At 55.0% G+C, this 24213-nt stretch overlaps 1 protein-coding gene across 1 annotated transcript; it reads left to right on the top strand.

Moving 5' to 3' along the window:
• The first annotated feature begins 1446 nt into the window (after nt 1-1446).
• Nucleotides 1447-22221, top strand: LOC130030602 (BPI fold-containing family B member 1-like). The gene is made up of 15 exons (XM_056121935.1): nt 1447-1563; nt 4218-4359; nt 4944-5051; nt 6096-6242; nt 6970-7051; nt 10785-10848; nt 12006-12091; nt 13077-13256; nt 14044-14097; nt 14828-14986; nt 16096-16163; nt 17346-17391; nt 18189-18252; nt 19084-19160; nt 22141-22221. The coding sequence occupies exons 1-15, from the start codon at nt 1449-1451 to the stop codon at nt 22171-22173; spliced, it is 1425 nt and encodes a 474-aa protein (XP_055977910.1). The 5' UTR covers nt 1447-1448; the 3' UTR covers nt 22174-22221.
• Nucleotides 22222-24213: the final 1992 nt, after the last annotated feature.

The raw sequence follows: 24213 nt of genomic DNA, 5'->3' as shown, positions 1-24213 counted from the left end.
CGTGCCCCAAATCTCCCAGATGGAAATGGGGGTCAGGACTGCCCTGAGTCTGTTCAGGGACACCCAAGTCTCCCATGCAGTGGAGGAAGCTGGAAGCCCCCTTCCAGCCATTTGCTGCCAGTCAGGATTTCCTGGGCAGGGGGCAAGATGGCCCAGTGGGCATGTGGTTCCACAGAGTGTGGGGGGCCAGGTCTGGCCCTGCAGTGTGGGAAGGGTTCAAGGCTCTCATCATCAGCCCCCAGGAGCGGGGCCAGCAGGGACCCCTCCCACAGGCCACCCGTGCAGAGTGCCAGCCCGTGGCCCGACCCTCCTTCCTCAAGAAGCTGAAATCTCCTGCCGCCTCTGGCAGGCTTGTGGGCTACCGAAAGCCACAAATATTTATCTTGGAGACCTCAGCCCAGATGCAGAGGAGCCGCCCAGGGCGGCCGTGCAGGATATAAGGCTCCAGTCCCACTGCCCAGAGGAGGAGCGCACTGACCACACGTCCAGGAGCAGGTAAAGGCGTAGGGGAGAGGCTGAGGGCCTCCGGATCGCCCCAACCCTTCCCTCGGGGTTCCGGCTGCAGGTGTAGCCTCGTTGCTCCCTGTGCCTGCTCAGATACAGATACTGTAGGCGCCTTGTTGGTCTCTGGCACTGAGAACCCACATCTGAGCAAGCAGGGACTGGATCGGCCTCGTCTCCCCTCTGGTGGGACAGCCGAGGAGGCAGAAGCTGCAGCGATGCTGGTGGAGCTGGGGGCTGGGGACCGTCACGGGTGCTGATGCCCCACAGAGCAGTCGGGGCAGAGACCTCAGGTGCTCCTTCCTGGGGCCCCCGCAGATCTGTCCTCTCTTGCACGGCTCTTCCTGGTGCGGGCGCCCAGCACCCACCTGCTTCCACCTCAGGTTGTGAGCCTCAAACAGCTTCCTCAGCCCCACCTTGAATCCCACCTGAATTCTCCTCTCCCTTGGCCCCCAGAGTCCAGCCCCAGGATGATGTGGCCAGGCTCTGCCTGGATGTGGGCAGCGTGGAGGACACAGGGAAACCAGAAGGGGTCAAGGGTCACAGTGCAAAGGGGAGTCAAGGTCAGGTGCTAGGAGCTGAACCCCGACAGGCCTGTCCTATAGAAAAGCTCGTGTTTCCAAGAGCTCTGCATGCTTGGCCCAGTGTTGAGCACTTTCTGGAGAGTAACTCACCTTTGATCCATCAGAAGTGGCCGTTCTGCCCATCACTGCAGGAGAAACCAGCATAGAGAGGGTCTGTTCATAGTCTGGGGATGCACAGTAGGCACCTACCCAGAGGAGGAAGGACCCAGGCCCAAATGAGGGAGGGCCACATCCTCAGGCTGACTGTGGCACAACCCAGCCGTTCGGGGCGCCCTCCCCAGTGAGCCTGTTCTGGCTTCTCTGGTGCTAAGCCGGAGGCTGTTGTTCCTCCAGGTTCTGCTGCTTGCCCCTGACGCCAGGAAGATGGCCCGCCCAGGGACACTCACCATCCTGTCTGTGCTCCTGTCGGCTGCCTTGGTGGGAGCCCACCTCGGCCCACCTGCTGCTCTCAGCCTCAGCCCGGAAATCCTTAAAGAAAGTAAGTTGGGCTGGAGGGCTCTTACGGGGTGTGTGGAGGTTGCCCTCCACGGGACCAGCCCCGGTTCCATCCTGAGCACCTACAGGAGTAACCCAAGACCCAAAACAAGAAGATAGGTCTGGAGGCAGGAGGAGAGCCAGGTATAGCATCTGCACAGCTTAATCCCAAAACCGACTCCATACTCCACCCCCAGCCTGGCATGGACTGGGGGACCCTCCCGAGCAGCACTGGACCATCAGGGCAGCATGCTGGGCCCCAACACCCCCCAATTCCACTGGGCATGGACCCAATAAAATATTAATAATAATAATCACTGTCACTCTCCTCCCGTTGTTCATCGATTTGCTCGAGCGGACCTAGTAACGTCTCCATCGTGAGACTTGTTGTTACTGTGCTTGGCATATTGAATACGCCACGGGGAGCTTGCCAGGCTTTGCCATACGGGTGAGATACTCTCGGTACCTTGCCGGGCTCTCCGAGAGGGGCGGAGGAATCGAACTCTGGTCGGCCATGTTGGCTGCGTGCAAGGCAAACGCCCTACCACTGTGCTATCGCTCCGGCCCAATAATAATAATAAAAATAATAATAAAAAGGAAAATGAAGTGAGTCCAGCATGGACACAGGACGGCTCTCTAAGCAAGAGGTGGGCAGGGGGGATAGAAGGGGCTAATGTCTCTATCCCTGAGTCTGTGCAGAGACAGTGGGAACCCCTGCTGGGGGAAGCTGAAAGGTGAGTTAGAGGTGGGAGGGTCCGTGATTCAAGTCCATGGTCCCCATGATTCAAGGTCCTTGGTGATGCAATGACCTTGCCCTCTGCACTCACCTGGGCCACCCCAGGGCTCCACCTCTCAGTCTCACCCACATGCACCCGGTCCCTGGCCGCACCCAGGGCCCCACTTGCTCCAATAGCCTGGGGTGATGCACTGCCGCTTTCTTCCAGCTCTGATGCCCAAGCAGCCCCTGACCCCACTTCCCTCCCCCAGAAACCTGGGCTCTTGTCTCCCCCCTCGTCAGGGTCCCCCCATATCACAGGAAGTGGCAGCAGTGTGGTGAGCCTGCAGGTCCCTCCCCTTGGCGCTTCTGCCCTGGTGGCCATATCACTGGCGGCTGGCGGGGGCCGAGGGGTGTTGAGCAGCATCCTTGGCTCTGTGGGGCATTGGTGATGTGTCCAAGGTCACAGAGCCTCACGGAGCAACCGCTGCAGAGCGCTGGCTCCCGGGAGGGCGCCCAAGGGGGCAGTTAGAGCTGGTTGTGGAGAGAGGGCTCGGAGGGCTGAACTGACGCTGATGGCAGCAATGGGCCCGTCCTGAGACGAAGGAGGGATCCCACATGCCAAGGGGAGCAGAGATCTGGGGGTGCTGCTGGGGGGACAGAGGTGTCCTGTACCCACAGGCCAGGCCACAGGCACGTGGCCCCAGCCACAGAAGAGAGAAAAGGCCTTATGGGGTGCCCCCGCAGGAGCTGAGTGGGGGAGGTGAGGACTAGGAGGAGGTGAGGGTGGAAGCACTGCAGGGGAGGGGAGGGGGTATCCTGTAAGGGGAGGAGGAGCCAGGAGCCAGGGTGCTGCGCTCAGTCCTGCTGGGTGCCTGGGCCTCTCGGTGCTGCCCTGAGAGGGACAAGGTGACCCGCAGATCTGGGCCCAGGGCTCAGTGGAGAAGGGAAAGAGATGGGGGGAAAAAGCCTCCTCCAAGGACAAAGCAAGGACAGGCCGGGTTGGAATGAGCTGGTCGCAGTGGGGCAGCCAGGAGCCAGTGGAGGGCACCTTCCTTCGAGGTTCCTGGGCATCCAGTGGGAGTGGAAATGAAGGTGGCTGGTGGTGCTGGGCAACCTACTTCAGAAGGCTGTCCAGATGTGACTGGGCACCCATTGACTGGGCTGCCTGGGCCGTGCAAGCACTCAGAAGTCCCGGGAGGCGACACCCCAGGAACCTTGGACAGGAGGTGCCCTTTCCTCTCCACTCCCCTACCGGCAGGCTCACTCTGACTGCGATCATAGAGGAGGCGAAAGGGGTGTCGCTGAGAGGTAGTCACACACAGGACTGTGTCTCTGGATACGGGCAGAGCTACAGCCCTGAGTGATGCACGTCACGGAGGGGCTTTCAACCCGTCCTCCCTAGCTGCCATCAGTGCTCCAGGCCCCACCACTCTGCACACAGCCAGTGGTTCCTGGTGCCCCACAAAAACCAGAGATCAGAACCCAGGGCCAGGGTTCTGCTGCTCCTGAGCCTGGACTCCACCCCCTTTTCTCTGCCTGGCCCGAGGCTCTCAGGAGCACAGACCCAGAAACTGAGGGCCTCAGAGAACTCTTGCCAGGGTGTCTTGTCAACAACAGGGCATGGAGCAAAGCCTGGTGGGTACCTGGCCTCTTGACCTTTGCCCTTGGCCTTCCAGACCCACATGCAGGTGTCTGGGCCTACCGCTGCAGGAGCTGGCAGTGCTCAGGGTGTGTGCGGGGTCACCCAGACCCCAGCCACAGGCTGCAGGCCCATGACCCACCCCAGCCATTGTCGTCAAGGACACATTGACAGAGCAAGATAGAAAGGGGCCAGCCATGCCCCACCCTGACCCTTAGCCCTGAGCAGACTTCAGTCCACTGACGCAGAGACCCTGTTACCTCCCTCCACCCCCACCTTACCCCGCGGAATCTTTCCCCAGAGTTCACACAGGAGCTGAAGGACCATGATGCCATTGACATCCTCAAGAAGCTGCCCCTGATCAACGCCATGCGGGACGAGCCTGCCGGGGGCATCCCCTTAATTGGCGGCCTGGTGAGCTCCATCCTCAAGTACATTGTCTGGTAAGTGAAGACAGACTGCACCAGGCACTGGGTGGGTTCGAGGGCTCACTCCATGGCCAGGATGTGCTTTCCATGCTCGGCTGGTCGGTCAGTAGCACCTGGGGACCACTTGGCGATGAGCTGAGAATAAAGAAGGTGCACGCAAGGTCACACAGTCCCTCCCTCTGAGGTGAAACGCAGGAGACAGTGAAGGGGCAGAGCAGGGGTGACCACAGAGGAAGGTCCCCAGGCAGGGGAGTAAAGAGATTAGGGGAACTGCCCTGTGGAGAGGCCAGGTGGGCAGGGAGCAGAGCGGGGGTCATGCTCAGCAGGAGATGGGCAACAGGGGCCCAGGGGCCCAGGAGCTGGTGCCCAACCCACGTCCAGGAGGGATGGTGGGACAGGTCTCAGAGGAGGCTGAGGGTCATCTCCTAAGTGGGGGAGGGGCAGAGAGGGGCTCAGGGTGCTGCTGGGAAGCAGGGAGTGCATGTGGTGTGGGCCCAGATTCCGGCTGGGTTCCAGAAGAGAAGTACAGGTGGAGGAAGGAGGTTCCAGGTGAGCCATGTCAGTGGTCGGTCTCAGTCTCGTCTCTCTGCCCCACACAGGCTGAAGGTGACCTCGGCCAGCATCCTCCAGCTGCAGGTGCTGCCCTCTTCCAGGAGCCAGGAGTTTGTGGTCAGGGTCCCCCTGGACATGGTGGCCGGATTCAATACGTGAGTATCCCCACAGTCGGGTTCAGCAGACACGTTTCTTCAGGCACCCTTGTGCATTCACATACCCCCAGTCACGTTCATTCACATATGTGCCTTCATTCATTCACGTACCCCCCTCCCCACAAACACACACATACAGATGAGATGCGGCACATCCAGGGTGGTTTGGCAGTAGATCTCACATACACACACACACACACACACACACACACACACACAACATGCATACAGAGAGAGAGAGAGAGAGAGAGAGAGAGAGAGAGAGAGAAAGCTCGCATGCAAGCAAGCAGAGAGATTCTGATACAAGCAAGTGCCCTGGCCTTGTTCAAAGAATGGCAAAGAAGGTGGGTGGGGGTGGGGGGGCGGCCAGCATGCAGCTGGGCAGATGCAATAGTCTCGTGGGTCAAGGTGAGCACCTGGACAGTGAGGTGGGAGCCCCAGAGGGCTGTGAACAGAGGGGGAGCATGACGGGGAGGAGAATCCTGTTTGCTGCGCCTGGGCGAGAGGGGAGGTGGAGAGGCTGTGCTGAAGCTACCTGAGAATTCAGGAGACACGAGAGCTTGGGCAGGGTGCAGGAGGCGGGAAGGCGTGAGACATGGAGTCATTCTGAAAGTCTGTGTGTGTGCCGGGGGGGGGGGGGGGGGAAGAAATATGGATTGATTGAATGGAATAGGGGGAGAGACAGAGAGGGAGAGAAACAGAGAGATAAAGAGAGACAGAGAGAGAGACAGAGAGAGGAAACACAATGATGTCAGGATGGAGGGCCGAAAACAGGTGGGGGCTCTTGAGGTGAGCAGTGTGGGGTAGGGTCTGAGCTCAGTTTGTTTCTGTGACCATTGCGGCATCTGAGTGAGGAGTCCGGTGGAGATTTAGAAGCTCCTGGCAGAGCAACTGATCCAGGAGAGGAATCCAAAAGAGGCCCATGATTGGGATGAACCCTGTGCACCCTGAAAATCCAAGAGAGAGACTGCGGGGGACGGGGGGAGAGGGAGCAGGGGCAGACGGGGCCACACGTGCTCACAGCCCAGCACCCCCCTCTCCCAGGCCGCTGGTCAAGACCATCGTGGAGATGCACATGGAGTCGGAGGCGCAAGCCACCATCGGAGTGGAGACCGTGGGAGGCCAGAGCCGCCTGGTCCTGAAGGACTGTGGCAGCAGCCAGGGCAGCCTGCGCATCAGCCTGCTGGGGAGGTGAGAGCCAGCTGCCCCTGCCCTGGGCCCCGCAGAGGGTGGGGAGGGAAGCCAGTGGCCCCAGTCATTGTACCCCGGCTGTGGGGCTCCCTTGGGAAACCTGATGCCCTGGGCTGTTGAAAACACCAGAGAGAGGCACACACACGCCAGGTCTCGGGGTGGGGCAGATATGGGAACTCTCCTCCCAAACACCCTCTGGCCCCCTGCCCTGGGGACAAAGGCCCTTTGGAGTCAAAGGTGTTTCCTTTATTGAGTGTCCAGGTGACACAGGGCAAGTGCCCTCCTGGCCTCACCTCCTGGACACAGTGGCAGGATGACATCCGGCCCTGGTTCTGGGTGTGGCTCTGCAGTGGGGGGGGGGGTGGGGGTGCCCGCTTGCTTGTGTCCTGGGTTTTGTCCCTGAGCACCCCCAGTCCAAACACCACTAGCCCAGGATCCCCAAGCCACTGGGGAGCCCCCACCCCACCCCCAGCAACAGCCGAAACTCAGCTGGCAGCTGGTGGGTGCTGTGGTCCCACAGGATCCAGCAGAAGGTTCTAGAGACCGGCTCCAGCCCCGCCCCTTGAGGACTGTCCAGCTGCTCCCTTGGCTCAGTGTCTGCCCTTTGTCCTGTGCCTGACAGCCAAGTTCAGGCCCACCACCACCACCACCCTTGGTTTCTCCTAATGAAAAAAAGAGAGTCGATCATCTCTGATGCTCCTAATCTCTTCTGTTCTCTTTCAAAAAGCTTCTCCTTCATGGTCAACACGTTAGGCAACAAGATCATAAGCCTCTTGGTGCCAGCCCTGCCCAAGCTGGTGAAGAGCGAGGTGAGTGGATTCAGACCTTAGGGCCTTTTGACACTTGTGCCCTCTGCGGGGCTGTGTGGGAACTGCATCTCCCTCCCTGAGGGGAGAGGGGGTGGAGAAATTTCTAGGCCGCTGTCACCAAAGATCCTTGGCAAAAGGGAGTTGCCAAAAGTCAGCCAGCAGAGCATGATTAATGTTAGAATTGATGCTGGAGGGGCTGAAGCCTGATTTGGAGCATTTACTGGTTTCCTGGGTCAACCTCCCTCCAGAGCTAACTTTAAGGTGCAAATGGTCTGGCACTAAGCGGAATTGGGAAGTTGCCCCAAGGCACACTTCCCTAAAGTACCACCCCACACAAGTAGGATCAGGAGCAATGAAATAGTCAAACTTCACAGAGTTAATTTTGCTCGAGCGGGCCCAGTAACGTCTCCATTGGAGACTTTGTTGTTACTGTGTCTGGCATATCGAATACGTCACGGGGAGCTTGCCAGGCTCTGCCGTGCGGGCGAGATACTCTCGGTAGCTTGCCGGGCTCTCCGAGAGGGGCGGAGGAATCGAACTCGGGTCGGCCATGTTGGCCGCTTGTAAGGCGAACGCCCTACCCGCTGTGCTATGGGCTGGAGCGATAGCACAGCGGTAGGGTGTTCGCCTTACAAGCAGCCAACATGGCCGACCAGAGTTTGATTCCTCTGCCCCTCTCGGAGAGCCCGGCAAGCTACCGAGAGTATTCAATATGCCAAACACAGTAACAACAAAGTCTCCAATGGAGACGTTACTGGGCCCGCTCGAGCAAATCGACGATCAACGGGAGGGCCTTTACCTTTACCTTTACCTTCACAGAGTTAATAGCAATGCATCTGTGTAGTACCAGGTTGAGCTGTGAGGTTTTCTGGGACTTGTACAAAGACTGCATGACCTTACCTAAGAACCCCGTATATAATGCAGTTAACATGCCAAGCGTGGTCCCGCACACTGACCAGGAAAGCTTTCGGTGAGCAGTGAGTTGTGGGGAACCACGTTTAGGAGGAGCTTATTAGCCAAGCGTGGAGTTTCCACCAGGCAGGGTCAGTATTTCTCATACCTACTCAAGGGTTGACTATAACGAGTCTTGAATTTCTATTCTCTCTACTTTTAGTACAATTTCATAGCTCATAGTTTCAATGATGTCTGGGTTTAGCCCCTGGTGGAGAAATTCCAGAAAATTCAGCAAGAGTCTCAGACCACTCTGGATACCTCAATATAGTATCTCATCCCATCCCCGGCTGGGGCCTGCAGGGCTCTGTCCCCTGTTCCCATTAGTCTAGGCTGGCTTCTCTGAAGTATGAGCCAGCCTCATTCATGTGTCAGAGGTAAGGAGAAACCCTCTCGGCAGGAAGAATCCACTTTGACCCTTCATTTGCATCCCAAATTCAAATATGCAGAACAATAGGCCTACCGGGAGTCAGAGTACCTGAGATACTCACTTTATATTTTTTTGAGATTTTATATCTCATGACACACCCAGTGATGCTCAGGGGTTACTTCTGGGTCTGCACTCAGGAATTACTCCTGGCAGTGCTTGGGGGGACAATATTGGATGCTGGGAATCAAACCCAGGTCAGCTGCATGCAAGGCAAACACGTTATCCACTGTGCTATCGCTCCAGCTCCTAAAAATATAGTTTTATGAGACATTTTTAATGTAAAAGATACTATGAGTGAGGGACAAAAAAGATAGTGCAGCAGTACAGCATGGAGACAAATCGAACCCTGGCCGGGCATCTGCAGTTGGTGACCTGTGTTTGATCTCTGGGACCAAAGGTCCCCTGAGCATAGCTGGATAGAGCCTGTGGGATCCCCAGCACCACCAAGGGTAGCCAGCATTGCAGGGTCACCATAGCCCAGGACTCTCAGGCTCTTGCACTGACTCTTGGTCCAGTTGGCCAAGATTCACTGGTGAAGTCTCTTGGGGCCTCTTGAGCATCACTTGGGAAGCCCTCAAGAAAGATAATATGATAACAAAACTTCTTCAAAAATAGCCATAATCTGGGGGTTGGAGTGATAGCACAGTGGGTAGGGCGTTTGCATTGCACACAGCCGACCAGGGTTCGATTCCCATCATCCCATATGGTCCCCTGAGCACTGCCAGGAGTAATTACTGAGTGCAGAGCCAGGAGAAACCCCTGTGCATCACCGGGTATGAGCCAAAAAGAAAAAAAAATAGTCATAATCCTATATTAACTTTCAACCCTGCCCTCCTGTATGCTCCCTGTTCTAGACGCTGCCTTAGCTTTAGCTTCTCGGTGTCCTTTAAGTTTCCCCTGAATTTTATACTGTCATGAAATAATCCGAACAATGACATCTCATGCTTCACTCAACATCCAGAGGGCCGCCTTAACAGAATTGGAAAGTGAAAACTTTTGTGTGTGTTGATGTTTCTTCCCTTTTGGAAGGAGAGTGCTCCCAAGCAGTGCTCGGGGGGTGGGGGGGGGGGGCTATTCCCAGTGATTCTCAGCTTGAATTCTCTTTTGAGAGAGAATTGCTTTTCTTTTAAGAATTCATTTTCTTTTTCTATTTAAAGGCAGAAGTTTTTAACTGTTTTACAGCTTCCAACAAAATCATAGTTTTAACAGGTGTTATATTTAAATTTCTAAAAATGTATTTCCTGCTAAAAAAAAAGATAGCAAAAATAAGGGGGTTATAAAGTTCTCTTTGCATAACATCCACTTTTAAGGTTAAAAGTCAAGTGTGGTGAGTGAGTTGAGAAACACATTTCTCCCAGTCATGGTTTCCCTCCCCTCCCACCCGAATTGGCAGCGTTTGTCGGCAGGGGGCAGCTTTGATCCCTCACAGGCATTCAAACGTTGCAGGAGACTTTTTTAGACTGGATTTAGTCCATTCGTCATACGAAGGAAAAGACGTTTAAACCAGGCAGGATATCCCTCCCATTACCCTCTAGGGTACATATGTGGATCCCACCCCAATATCAAGGTTTTTCCCAGAACTCCTATGCAGTTGCTCAAGGGGGACTGGGGGGCCTAGTGCCCAAGAAGCTTCTAACTTTCCCAGAGGTTACTAATGTGTAGCTGGGGCTGGGTGTTGGAAACAGATCATCAGAAAACGTCATCTTTCTCACATTGGAACTACAATGACCAAAACCTGGAGTGCTGCCCTGGGTATGTGCTGCCGATGGTAGACAGTGGGGCATTTGGTTCCTGCAGGCCCCAGGGTTGAACTTGCTCCCCCGCCACCAGGGACTGGTTCTTTGTCCAGAGGTTGCATCAGGGCACGGTGGGATATTTAGCAACCTTTTCTCCCCTCTATGCACAAGATATCGATCATACCCCTCAAAATTGTGGAAACAAAGGTCTCTGGAAAATTCCAGCTGTCTGTTGGGGATCAAACTTGCCCCCAGCTGGGAGTGGGGAATTCCCAGAGCAGAGGGAGGAGCTGAGACTCCCCAAGGGCTGGGATCTGTGGAGGAAAACAGTTTCTGTGTCCTTCTTATGGAAAATTCTGGAGATGCAGACCAGGATTCCATAGGGAAGGCAGTGGGCAGGCAGGGGCACCCTGGCCCCAAAGCAAACATCAGGTTATTTTGGAGCTGTGGGGAGGGGCTCCCCGGATGGCAGGGGAGTAGACACCTCCTGAGTCCTTGGTGCTGAAGCAGAAAATTGGACCCATGAAGGGCCCAGTGGCCTAACTCGGAGGGGCAGGCATAGGTGCCGTGGGGTTGCTCCTTCCCTGGTTAACAGGCCCCGCTCGTGCCATTGCAGCTGTGTCCTGTGATGAAGGTGGCCTTTGAGGACCTGAGTGCAGATATCCTTGGTCTGATCAAAGGTATGTGCACCCCTCTTCTAAACCCTTTTCCTCCCTTGGCCCTGCCCGAACAGGCCTGCCTATCAGGAGTGAGTGCCACAGAGCACGTGGACCACCCCTGCTGCTGTTCCTGCACCCAAGCAATGGCCAGGTGAACACCCCCTAGACCCCAGATGTGCTAGGAGCCAGCAGGTTCCCCCTAAACCCAGCATCACATCCCAACTCTGGGGGCCAGAGAGATACTCCAAGGGTTGCGATGCCTGCCTTGAATGGGCTGATCTGGGTTCATACTCCACATGTGCACTGAGACTCCTGAGCACCTCCAGGAGTGAGCTCCTGCACAGAGCCAAGAGCAGGCTCAGAGCACTGTCTGTGTACAGTGAAACCAAAACAAAATCCTGGTTCATGTCAATGGTTCTGGGAAATACACCTCCAGCAAATCCTTTTCATCCTCTGGTTCTCTCCTGCAGAAGAGGCTTCGTACCCCCACATCCCAGGGTCACCTCCCTTCCCAGGAACAGAGAGGAGAGGAGGGCTGCAGGGACAGGCCTGATCAAGGGCCCACATTTTCCCAGTACTGGTCCCTGTCCCTCCTCCTCCTCTGCCCCATACCCTCGAGAGATCATCACCAGCAGAAGCGGTATCTGGGGCAGGTCACTGGGCCTGCATTTGGGGTGTACTACCAGATAGAGGCGGGCAGAGGAAGAGTTACAAGCCATACTTCACCTTTTTGACTCTTTGGGTTACACCCAGCGATGTTCAGGGGTTCCTCCTAGCTCTGCACTCAGGAATCACTCCTGGTGGTGCTCGAGGGACCATATGGGATGCCGGGGATCAAACCCAGGTTGGCCGTGTGCAAGGCAAATGCCCTACCCACTGTACTATCACTCCAGTCCCCATACTTCACTTTTGTTCCAAACCAGACATTGGCCAACGAACTTACTGGGTCCAATCCTGCCCCCACAGACCTTGAGGGAGGTATTTCAGTCTTCTACGCCTCCCATTCCTACCTGGAAAGTGAGGTTCAGTCAGGAGCCCCGTGTTAAGCTGTCTTGAGGGTCACAGTAGCTAATGAATGTTGGGGGAAACACAGTCCTGGGTCACACACATCATCTTTACTCTCCCTCCAGACCGCACCCAACCCCCAATAACAGAACTTTCTCCTCATCCCTGAGCAGCGCCCATTTCCGTCGGCTCTGATCACCTGCAGTTCCACCTTCTGTCCACTGCCATCGAGGATAAAGTCATCCAGCTGCACCTGGGGGTGAGTGTCCAGGGCCCTCACTGCTGTCTCCCTGACCAGACCCAGGGTCAGAGGCACTGACCTGTCCACCAGCACAGAGAGGCCTACTTAGAAAACTCAACAGTCCCAAGGAACCCCAGGCTGACCATGGTCACGAGAGAACAGTGGAAAGGACTGCACTGCCAGCACTGTCCCCACTTTCTGTCTCTCTCCAGAGTTTTATGAGCCAGTGAGGATGCACAGGGGCTCTTGGCTTTGCTCTCAGAAAAATCCCTACCAGTCCCCAAATGTCTGATTCCCTTGACCCCAAAGCCCAGGGTCAAGACACCATTGAGGGTCACGCAGATCTCGGCACTTCTTCCAACTCCATGCTCCCCCAGCCGGTTCCCAGAGATCCCCTGGGGAACCACATCTCCATCCATCGCGTGGCACTTGTCATTTTCCCATTATCTAAAAGGTTTGTGCAGTATCTGAGGAGCCTCTACCTAAATGGCATCTGTGATGTATAGATTTAAAAACAAAACCAGAGAGATAGTCCAGGGGCAAGGACACTTGCCTTGCCTGGTCCCCAGGAGTTATGTCTAAGCAGAGCTAGGAATAAGCCCTGAGAACCACGGAGTGTGGCCCAAACCTCCTCCTACCCAACCCCACCAAAAAGCAGTGCCGAGGGCCAGAGCAATAGTACAGCATTTGCTTTCCACACGGCAGACCCATATTCAATCCCAGCATCCCATATGGTCCCCCCAAGCACCACCAGGAGTAATTCCTGAGTGCAGAGCCAGGAGCAGCCCTTGGACATCGTCAGATGTGACCCAAAAAGAAAAAAAAGGGGGGGAGCGTTGTGGGATGACCTGCAGCGTGTCCGTGGAGGAAGCGCGATGAGGTGCAGAGGACTCTCATCACTGGCTTCCAAGCTGAGCATCCCAGGGACCAGGCTTGTCCTTGCCTTCTGGTGGCTGCCGGGTGAATTCCAGTTCCCAGTCACCACTCCTCTGTGTCTCCTCAGGCCAAGTTGCTGGACTCCCAGGGGAAGGTGACCAGGTGGTTCAATGAGTCCAAGGCCTCGCTGACGACGCCCGCCCTGAACGGCGCCCCCTTCAGCTTTGCCGTGAGGCAGGACGTGGTCAACGCCGCCATCGCCACTGTCATCCCACCAGAGGAACTCATGATCCTGCTGGACTACGTGGTGAGTTTTTGCAGAGACAGCCACAAGGCAGGAAAGTTCCAAATCCAGGTGACTCCCAGGTTTGAATATCACTGCTAACGGAGTGCTCATCCCTCTCTTGAAGCAAAACAATCTCCCTGGGGAAATGGCCTGCTCAATAGCATATGGCCCCTGACCTCACTTCTGCCCCTGCCACCTGAGCTACCTGCTCCCCTGGCCAGGGAGCAGCCTTGGTAGGCCAAGCATCACAGGTCTTCCGTGGGCCAGGGCTAGCCCCTGTGCCACCCTGGCCTCCACGGGCATGGGCAAACAGCACTCACAGATCTCTGTGACCATGCAGCTGTGATCTGCTCATCAACAGCAGGGCAGGACTCCCCACCCCCTCCTGCCAGAGAAACTGAGGCCTGGAGTAGAGGAGGTTGGCACTCGGTGGTGGGTGTGTATCAGGACTCCAGGTCTGCCAGAGACAATGTGAGGACTGGAGCTCAGGGTCAGATGCTGATGGCGGGGAAGCTGGAATGGGCAGCAGCGGCCACATTTACGTCTGTCATGAGAATTCTGTCCCACCTTCATGTCCTCTGGGGTTTCTCCTGCCCACGGAACCACAACCACCACCAACTCCCACCAGGGGAAGTTGAGCAGTGGGCACGTAGCAGCTGACATGACCTGCTCCTGCCCACAAGAGACACTTGGTGGGGCTATTCCCAGCCGCCACCACACCCCCCACCTCCAGCTCTTCCCAGGGTTCAGGGGAGCTCTGCGTGGGTGGGGTGCTGGCTCACCCGCCCTGGTTTTCTCTCCCCGTCAGCTGCCCGAGCTGTCCCACAAGCTGAAGGCCAGCATCAAGGAGATCAGTGAAAAGGTAGGTCCCATCTGCGGCTTCCTGGGCTTTGTTTTGGTCTGTCCACTGGCCTCTGGGGAACAAAGTATCTGGGGTTCTACTCTCCCTCCCTCCCAGGCACCTTCTTTAGACCAGATCCTCATCCCTATGGAAACTGACATGACATTAGATCTGCACTGCACTGTAGCACTGTCCTCCCGTTGTTCATCGATTTGCTTGAGAGGGCACCAGTAACGTCTCTAATTGTGAGACTTGTTACTGTTTTTGGCATATCGAATATGCCACGGGGAGTTTGCCAGGCTCTGCGGTGTGGGCGGGATACTCTCAGTAGCTTTCCAGGCTCTCCAAGAGGGACAGAAGAATCGAATCCAGGTCGGCCACGTGCAAGGCAAACACCCTAACCACTGTGTTATCGTCCCAGCCCAGCCATTAGACCTAAATTAAATCATTGATAATACTGCTGCTATTCCCATTTCCAGTGCTGCAATTAAGGACAGGTTCTAGGGGTAATGAGAGCATTGCTGAGTCACCTGGTAGAATCGAGGAGATGAGGGAGGGCTTGCTGGAGGAAAGAGCATTCCAGACAGGGGAGCAGCAAGAGCAGAGGCAGGAAGAGGCAAAGAGCCGCCGTCTGTTCCAGGAGCAGAGGAAAGGGTGTGTGGCTGCAACACAGAGCAGGCAGGGAGGACAGAGGCTCAGGGAGTACAGGAAGGCATCTTGGGGGTCACCTGTGGGTCTGATGTCGTTCCAGGCCGCGGCAGAGATGGGGGCCACAAAGATCGTGAAGGTCCTCCTGCAGGAGTCCCCGGACTTCTTCCTGGAACAGGATCAGGCCAAGGTGGCCCAAATGGTCGTCCTGGAAGTGTTTGCCACCAACCAAGCCCGCCGCCCGTTCTTCACTCTGGGCATTGTGAGTCCAACTGCTTTGACATTGACAACAGTTTGCCGAGAGGTTGCTCCTGTCCAGTGTTCCTGGCCAACCCTCTTGCTTTGTTATACATTTCCCCTACCCAGCCCCCCAGGCAGGATGCAGGGAGGGTCCTCAAACAAGAATCAGGGTTTCTGTTGCCCAGCTCTGACCTGGGCTTTATCAGTGAACCACGTCCTTGTGCCCCCTTATCAGTCATTCTCGGTCACAACAGGGATATGGGCAGGTGGAACATAACCCCCAGCAAGGCTCTGCCAGGGGCAACTGTCCAGAGCAGTGGGCAGTTGGGAGTGGACTGGGAGTGGGACACTCACCAGCTCCCCATGGTAGCACTGAGAAGAGAGGGGAGAGGCAGGAACCGTAGGTGGCCAGGCAAGCCCAGGGAGTCTGGCCAACGCTGGACATTAGCAGGACTCTTGGTGACACTCATTGCTCGTCACTGCATGCGACACAGCTGTCCACACATGAGTTCAGAGCAGGTATTGGAGCAGACTTGGGCCCATTCCCTCTGCTGGGGATGCATGGTCCCACCAGCCTCACTCCTAGGTAACCGGCCCCTCCATCGGCAAGGACCAGCACTTTTCACAAGGCCACTCACCCCAGGCCGGCAGGATAAGGTTTCATCTCTGGATGAAGTGACACTGGAGCCTGGCACACTGGCCCTGGGTTCCCTGAAGCCCACCCATGGTGGAGCCTTGGCTTTGCCTCGAACCTTTCTAGTAACAAAGGTCAATATTTCCTGGGTGCTGATTGCTTGGTGAAGAGCTTCCTCACCTCTCCAGTGGGGTGAGAATAGGAGTCACCTCCTATTTTTTTGAGGTTTTGAGAATCAAGGGAGGTAAGTGTGTAAAGTTCTGAAAACAGGCGGCAGTGATAGCACGTGGTGGTCGTTCTTGTTGTCCATCATCTTCCCTCCCCTCGTCCTCCTCCTTCCCCGTGGGACCCCACTCCATCGGGAGTAGGCACAGGTCCCCCTCCACTTAGTAGATTGGGAACATCTCCCAGCAAGGCCAGAGCCCAGGGCTGGGAGTCATGCCCTGTCCACGTGGCCCCAGAGGCACGACCCACAGAGATTCCTTCTCTTGTTGCAGGAAGCCAGCTCGGATGTACAGTTTCACACCGAAGGTGACCAGCTGATCATTAGCTTCGGTGATATCAGGTAAATGTGCACCTCCTGAGGACCCCAGTGAAGAAAGGGTCAGGCTTCCGTTGGACGCTGGCTGGCACCATAGCTTGTGTTGCCCAAACCCCTTTCAAGTGCAAGCCACCAGGAGTACATGGCAGCATTGATATGTTAAGCACCCAGAATTTTGGGCCTCTGGTGTGTGAGCACCAAGTGTGGGCTGCCCGCTCAGGACTGGGAGTGAGTAGAATCGAAGGGTGAGAAATGGCCTTTCAGCAGTGGCCACAACAACCTGCCCTGTCCACCTGCTCGGCCTCCAGCAACTGGACCCCTTCCAGGCCGCCTGATTCTCAGCCATGCAAGATGCTGAGCCTGTGGGACTCAGGCCACTGCCCTCTCTACCTGGACTCCCCCACCCCCAACAGCACACCCCCTCCTGCTACCCCATGGGAGGGAAAGGGAAGAAGATGCATATGTTCTGGCATAAGTAAGGGCCGCGCGGGGGGAGGGGTATTCGGATCATCCCATGGCATTAGGATTTAAAGAAAAATACGTAAAGTGGGGCTGGAGTGATAGCACAATGGGTAGGGCATTTGCTCTGCACAAGACCGACCTGGGTTCGATTCCCAGCATCCCATAATGTCCCCCAAGCACTGCCAGGAGTAATTCCTGAGTAACCCCTGTGCATTGTCGGGTATAACCCAAAACGCATAATATATATATATATGTATATATATATATGTAAGTAGTTGCCAACATACAAACCTCTGAACACCTCGATGCCAGCCCTGCCATTGTATGGCATTGGTAGGTGGGGTGCGATGGCACAACCCATTGCATGGCAGAAACAATTGAGCCTCCAGGTTGAAGCCCCTTTCAGAGCAGGTTGAGCTCCCAGCTCACTACATCCTCATTCCTGGGGTGTTTTCTTGTTGCTATTTGGTTGGTTTGGGGTCTTGGTTTTTGGTTTGGTGGGTGGGTGTTTGCTCCCCGGGCGACTATTGGCTCTCTGACTCCCTGCCCCTGCCCTACCTCACCACAACGCAAGCTCCAGGAAGCATAGACTATATAGGGTTCGGAGCTGGCACTGTTTCCGGTCCACAGGAGGTGCTATGGACCTACTCTGCAGTCTACTGTTACTCAGTAGGAACCTGTTGCTGAGTGGATATGAAGGGGTGGGACTCCCAAGGACATTCTCATGGGCATCTTCCTTTGCAGCTCTGATCGGATCCACCTGATGAACTCGGGCATCGGCCTGTTCAACGTGAGTGTCAACAGACTGTCCCAGGACACAGGAGAGCCCAGATGGAAGGCTTTGGAAGGAGGCATTACCCAGGGTTGCTTAGCACAGGGGACAATGTTAGCGGGTAGCCGGGGGCCAGTGAGGCATCATGTTATGAGCCAGAAAGGCACCTCCTGCCTGCAGAATACAGCTGTGAACACCCAGGCACACTCACAGACACACAGTCATGGTCCTTCTGGGAAGAGGAGCAGAAATGAGACCCCAAAGCATCTCTCTCCATAGTTCCATTTTGCTCAAGGAGAGTTACCTCAATGGCCTTGGAAATCCCCTTCTCCCCACACCTGTTTCCTGTCAGAGTCCTTCAACGAACTGAATCCTGTCTTTTGCCCTGGTGTTTGATGGGTGTGCGTTAGTTTGGGCTTTTGGCTTGTTTGTTTATTTTTTCTCTTTTTTGGGGAGATTCTTGTGTTTTACTTTTATTTTTAATTTCCATGGACCTATGCCTTTCAAGGAGGAGGTTTCCATGTGAAAATCAGGGTTTCTAACTTTCTAGAAGTCCGAAACTCAGCAATCACAGGACAAAATACCCTCAGGAGAAATTCTGCTGAAACAGGGGAGCAGGGGAGCCCCTAAGAGTGAGGACAGGAAATGCATCCTGTGTCCACTCCACCCCGGCTGGTCCCAGGAAAGGCTCTGACCTGCAGGGAACCTGAGATGCCCATTTCTATTTCATCCTGGGTCTGGGCCGGGTCCACCGAGGGAACTACATGAGCAACTGCTAGTGCTCAGGCAGTGACAGCGCCCCCTCTGTCTCGCAGCCGGATCTCCTGAAACCCATCATCACTGAGCTCATCAACGCCATCCTGCTGCCCAGTGAGAACGGTGCGTCCACATCCCGCGGCTTTCCTTCTCATGTGGTTCCTCTGGGGATGCTTTCATTCATTTTTCACCAAGCGAATCTAATTCTAGATCAAATGCCACCTCCTCACGGTGGGAAATGAACTCCCCAGACTCTCATTTCCCAGCCAAGACTTCATGTCAGAATCTAGTCATGGAAAGATGAACCTGGCACCATCCAGTCTCCAGGGTTACAGCAGAGAGAAAAAGGCATGAAAACGCACAGCTAGAACACACTCCAGGTGCCCCAGACATACCTGGGCCAAGTTCTGTTTACCTCTCCTGTTAGTCGTCTAAACTTTGGAGGGCTGCCTTACCTCTGGGACCTCAAAGTTTCCATCTGAAAAATGGGTAGAAGATTATCAGTATCAGAGCCATAAAGGAGATAGCATGGACACATTGCTTGCCTTTGTGAGCCATTGCTAGTATTGCATTGTGGTTTGCGATACTAATGGAGGAAACCAAGAGAAAAAGTACAATTACTCAAATTTCCCCAGGTGAGGAGGCAGCCTGGGTGAAACTCCACCTTTCCTTTCTGTTCATTCAACAGAAACCTGCTGCAGACGATGGGGTCACCGATGGAATTGGGAGAGGTTGGGAGGGGGCATTCTTCAGAGCAGCTAGAATCCAGTGCTGGAGGCAGAGGGTGGAGGGTGGGGGGTGAGGCAGGGTGGGTTTCAGGGCCTGAGGGCAGGAAAGGAGAGGAAAATTGGAGAGGTGTGCAGGATGTGCAGTTCCTGGAGTTGTGAGCCTGCCCACAGCTGCCCAGTGTCACCCCCTCCTCCATCTCTCATCACGTTTCTTTTCTTATTTCAGGCAAATTAAGAGTCGGGATCCCACTGTCATTGGTGAAAGGCTTGGGGTTTCAAACAGCTTCCTGGGCTCTGACCAAGGTGAGTGGGGTGATAGGCTTCCTAGGGCAGGCGCAGTCACTGCGAGATGGGGCTGTGTGCAACCCTAACCCCTCTGCTCACTCAGGATATCTTAGGAAATACCCTTCTGCTCTCAGGGCCTCACTCCCTCATTGTAAAGTAACATGTGGCTGCCCTAGCCCATAATTAAGATGCTTCCTTCTCTATTCACTTGGGCCCAATCATCCATCCATCCATTCATCACCCATCCATCATGGAGCTATTCATCATTCACTTTTGCACTGATCCATCCCTTCATCGTCCATCGATTCCCCCATCCATCCACTCATCCATTAAGCCAGCCATCATCCATCCATCCATCCATCCATCTATCCATCCACGGCTCTTCCCTTCAATAAGGCCTGGGGTACAAAAAACGCTCCCTAACTGATTGGGAGCAATGACTCTTCCAGTAGCTGCTGCTGAGGGGACTGTTACAGCATTACTCACTCCCCAATATTACCATCCCAACTACTGGGCCGCTGAGCCTCATTTCACTGCCCCTGATCATTTTGTCCTGGTGCAGAGGTATAGGTACCTCTGCTCCGTCTTCACCGTATGCCAGTTAGTAGACCCTGTATAATCCGCCTCTCAGAAAGGGAGGCTAAGAGTGAAGAAGACACTTTCTCTCCAAGACCACAGCCCCAGACATGCTCGAATCCAAACCTGCATTCAGCACCTGATTTCCCTGCCCAACCTCCAAGGAAAGAGAGATGGGCCATCATTTAACCTGTAGTCACCCACCAAGTAACTAGTGGGGGTGGAGGTGGATGGGCCCAAACCTCAATAGTGACCAAACCTACAGAAACCCTGCAGTTTCCAACACACTGCATGGGAGTCATTGGTAGCAGAATTATAATCCGTTCAGGAGCCCCCCGCCCCCGTGACAGCTACCTTCCACCAAGGGGCCCAACCTGAGACCAGCAAACACTTCCACCCACCCCGGAACTCTCATGAGTCCTAATTTCCAAAGCTGAGTGTTGGTGTCACTGAACTCTTGTACAATTTTCTTCTAAAAAAATAACTCAGAGAAAAGGAATTTCAAAAACACCCCATGGTGGGGGGGTCTCATCTGGGGAAAGGTTTTGCTACGTGACTTCAGACTCAAGGAGATGCTTGACATGTGAGCGGCTGCCCGAAGCCCCACATGGGATCCTGAGCTAGATATGACAGGAAAGCACAAGACAGGAGGGAGGAGAGCACAGGCATGGGGAGTCTGGACTGAGGTTCAAGCCCCAGCTCCTCCTCCCTAGCTGGACCTCAGCAAGGCCCTTCCTCTCTCCGAGCCCCACGTGCTCCTCCTCCACTCCCAACACATGCCCGTGAGGCCCCAGGGAGTCCACTAGTCACTGAGTGGTTAATCAGTCACATTTGGCCGCTCATTCTTACAGGGGGACCGCTGTGTCCACTGGGATGGCAGGAGTGTGGTTCCTTTCACAGATCCCTCAGAGGAGACCCGGAGCAACTGCCCTCTTTCCTACTCAGCTTCTCTAGTCAACCTGATCCATCATTTGCACTATGAGTTGAAGATACTGGGGGTTATTTTTTTTTTTTTGGTTTGGGGTTTTATTTTTTGGGTTTTTGGGCCACACCTGGAGGTTCTTAGGGATGACTCCCAGCTCTGTGCTCTGGGATCACTCCTGGTGAGGCTCAAGGGGTCATTATGGGGTGCTGGACATTCGACCCAATCAGCCTTATGCAAAGCAAGCACCCTATTGCTTCACTATTGCTTGGGCTCCTAAGGATATATTTTAGTAAAGTAAAAGTAAAGGCCCTCCCGTTGATCATCAATTTGCTTGAGCGGGCCCAGTAACGTCTCCATTGGAGACTTTGTTGTTACTGTGTTTGGCATATGGAATACGTCATGGGTAGCTTGCCAGGCTCTGCCGTGTGGGCGAGATACTCTCGGTAGCTTGCCGGGCTCTCCGAGAGGGGCGGAGGAATCGAACTCGGGTCGGCCATGATGGCTGCGTGCAAGGCAAACGCCCTACCGCTGTTCTTCGAATTTATTTTTTAATTTCTTTACTTTTTAAATGATTTGGGAACCACACCCAGTAGTTCTCTGGGGCTACTCTCATCTCAGTGCTCAGGGCCCACTCCCAGGAGGGCTCAGGAGACCAAGAGGTGCCAGTAATCAAAACTGGGGCTCCTGAAGGCAAAGCATGTCTTCTGAACCATGGAGTCATTTCCCCAGCACTATTTCTAAATTTCTTATTTTGTCTATTAATTTCTTTGAACTAGCAGTAAGTTCGCTTCTATAGTTTTAATAGCTTCTAAATTAGTTTTGTGGTTTAAAATATAACATTATAATAGAAAATTCTAAAGGGGTATTAAACATAGAAGCATAAGGCATTTGCCTTACATGTAGCCAACATGTATTTAATACTTGATTTCACATATGGTCCCTGGAGCCTGCCAGGGGTGATCCCTGAGCACAGAGTCAGAAGCCAGGCCTGAGCACTACCTATATGTTCCCTCCCTCCCCTGCCAAGAAAAATTTAAATGCAGTTGTCTAGAGTCAAAGACAAAGTACAGGGTAAGGCTCACACTTCCTTGCATTTGACCACAACCCTTGTTCCATTCCAAAAACCATTTCTGAGCCAGGAGTAGCCCCTGAGCACTGCGGGGTGTGGTACAGATGCAGCCCCACCACCACCACCATCACCAAAAAAATTCAGCAGTGTAAGCCCTGATGGAATGAATCTGCCTTTTACAAAACTTCTCGCAAAATGGTGGGGACCTGCTGAGCTTGGGGACAACAGACCTGTTCAGTTCCATCTCACACCCAGACCTGCATGTCCTCAGGGTTCCCCCACACCCTGCCCCTCTGACCTCCAAGAATCTATGTGACATCAGGGCCATCTTCCCCAGAGCCAGGGCTTGCCTTGAAGAGGACAAACATGCACCATCCACAAAAAAGCCTTGGGGTGAAAATCTCCTCTGACTTTTCTCTCCGTTCCAGGATGCCCTTGTCATCACACCCGCCTCCTCGTGAACCCTGCACCACCCTCCTCACTCAGTGACATTGGACAGGGCCAGCCAGGAGCCCAGTGGGGTTATGGGAGGCCACCGTGTCAACTGTTCCTCTGCAATAAAAAAAAAATCACAGTCTGTGACATCTTCTGTCTGCCTGTGTCTCTGTCCCTACATGGAAACCACAGGGCCCCCAGGGGTCGGGGAGGAACCCCTGAGCCCAGCTGAGCTCTGGACTATGCCCGATCCCACCTGGGCTGCCTCTGTGTCTGACCACATCAACGACCCTGAGCACCACAACTAGGGCCTGACCCTACTGGGCTCAGGACAAGAGAGTTGCTGTCCCCTCCTACCTTCCCTGTCAGCCTCGAGACCACCTATAGGAGGACAACCCCTTGGGGAAATTTGTGAGAGAGAACATTTTCTACTTCGTGTTGGTGTGATGAATCCAGGATACTCTGAACAGTTCCCTAGGGGTACCTGAACCATACCTGGAGACACCCCAGAACTCTGGCTGGGACCCCAAAATCCATGTTAGACTTGGGAGGCAGCTTCCCCTGGGGCCTCAGTTTCCTTCTCTGTGCAGTGGGGAGAACCACATCTTGGCAGGCTGTGGGGGGCAGAATGAGAGACAGCAGTGGCCGGGGTTGAGGCACTCAGACATTGTGGTGGGCGGTGAGTTCACTCTCCGATGGTGACCTGGCCTCCAGAATGTGGGGCCCTTCACTCCAGTCCTTTCCTCTTGGACAGCAGGTGACAGCCATTGTCCCCCTGGCCTCCCTGAGGCCACGAGGCCCAGGACGACAATGAGGCCCCTGTTCTCCAGACTGGGCCAGGCCCAGCACACAGAGTCCTATTCTCATGGGACGGGCCCATACCGGGGGCGGATATGCATTTTGGGGAGAGTCCTTTTCCTACTCTGCATACAGGCCTCCCATGACAGCCCTGTCCCCCGAGGAGAGTGTGGGAGGGAGATCACTGTCTGCAGGGCTGGGCTGCTCAACAGGAAGCCGGGGACCGAGAGGCTTCAGTCCAGGGCTAGTGCTAGCAGCCCCTGAGCCCAGAGCCCCTGCACCCCTCACAACCTGTGACCGCTGTGTCCCTCTCTGTGTATTTCTGAACCTCGTCCAGGTGGGTTAGGCATTTCCACTCACAGGCTAGGATCAGCCCTGCCCCGTCACTGGTCTGTGTGACCTCCTTTGGGGCCCTCTGCTTGGCCACACTCTGTGCAGGGGGCTTGGAGGAACCTGAGGGCCAGGGCTTTTGCCCCATTTGGTCCTGATAATGGGGTCTGTACAGCTCCCCATGATAGGGGGGCTGTGCCACCTGGTCACATAGAGCTCCCCTGCATAGTCACAGCTGCCACTTCTGACCCCACCACTTCTGGGGTTGTCCAGGGTTGTAGGTGAGTAACCACATTTCCTCACCCCAGGAGGTAGGGACCAGCTGCACACTGGCCCTGGCCCCACAGCTTCCCAGCAGGACTGAGCCCAGGTACTCGGGGCGGCAGAGGAGGGGCCTGGCTTTATAATGCTCCTTGATTCGCTACCTCCCTCAGCCTCTCCCCTGTCACTGTCTCCTGGACTCGGCTCCCAAACCCGCTACCCCCCACTCCTCAGATCCCATCTCAGGAACCCAGAGCAAGACCAGCAAGTGTCCACAGGAACCCTGTGCCCAACCTCCCCCGACCCATGGAGAGGACATGGGTCTCTGACACAAACCCCACACAGCCCCTCTCCACTCCCCCACGAAGCCTCCCTCCGAGCCGCAGCCCCTCGGGAAGGTAAGGGCATGTCCTGTGTGTCAGCCTCCTCCTGTGTGGGACGCGGGGTGCCCAGGAAGATCAGGGGTGCTTGGAGAGGTCAGTCCCAATTTCCACCTGGGCTCAGGCTCCTGTCTTTCCGTTTCAGAAAAGAGTTTCCAGGAAGCCAGGTAGTGTGAAATGTTTTTATTTAGGACTCAAGAGAGAGAGAGGAAAGAGAGAAGGGAAGTGTACCCTAGCGGGCAACTCCACTGGGGACAACACCCAGAAGGGTACACGGTTGGCCCTGGGATGCAGTCT

This window comes from Sorex fumeus, unplaced genomic scaffold (assembly GCF_029834395.1).
Source record: "Sorex fumeus unplaced genomic scaffold, SorFum_2.1 ptg000044l, whole genome shotgun sequence".
Lineage (NCBI taxonomy): Eukaryota > Metazoa > Chordata > Mammalia > Eulipotyphla > Soricidae > Sorex > Sorex fumeus.
Note: the sequence above shows the minus strand (reverse complement) of the source record. Positions and strands in the feature narration are given on the sequence as shown.

Coding starts and splice junctions, on each gene's coding strand:
- LOC130030602 (XM_056121935.1), top strand. CDS start 1,449: ATGGCCCGCCCAGGGACACTCACCATCCTGTCTGTGCTCCTGTCGGCT. Junction 12,092..13,076: donor TCATCCAGCTGCACCTGGGG/GTGAGTGTCCAG, acceptor GTGTCTCCTCAG/GCCAAGTTGCTGGACTCCCA. Junction 19,161..22,140: donor CTTCCTGGGCTCTGACCAAG/GTGAGTGGGGTG, acceptor TCTCCGTTCCAG/GATGCCCTTGTCATCACACC.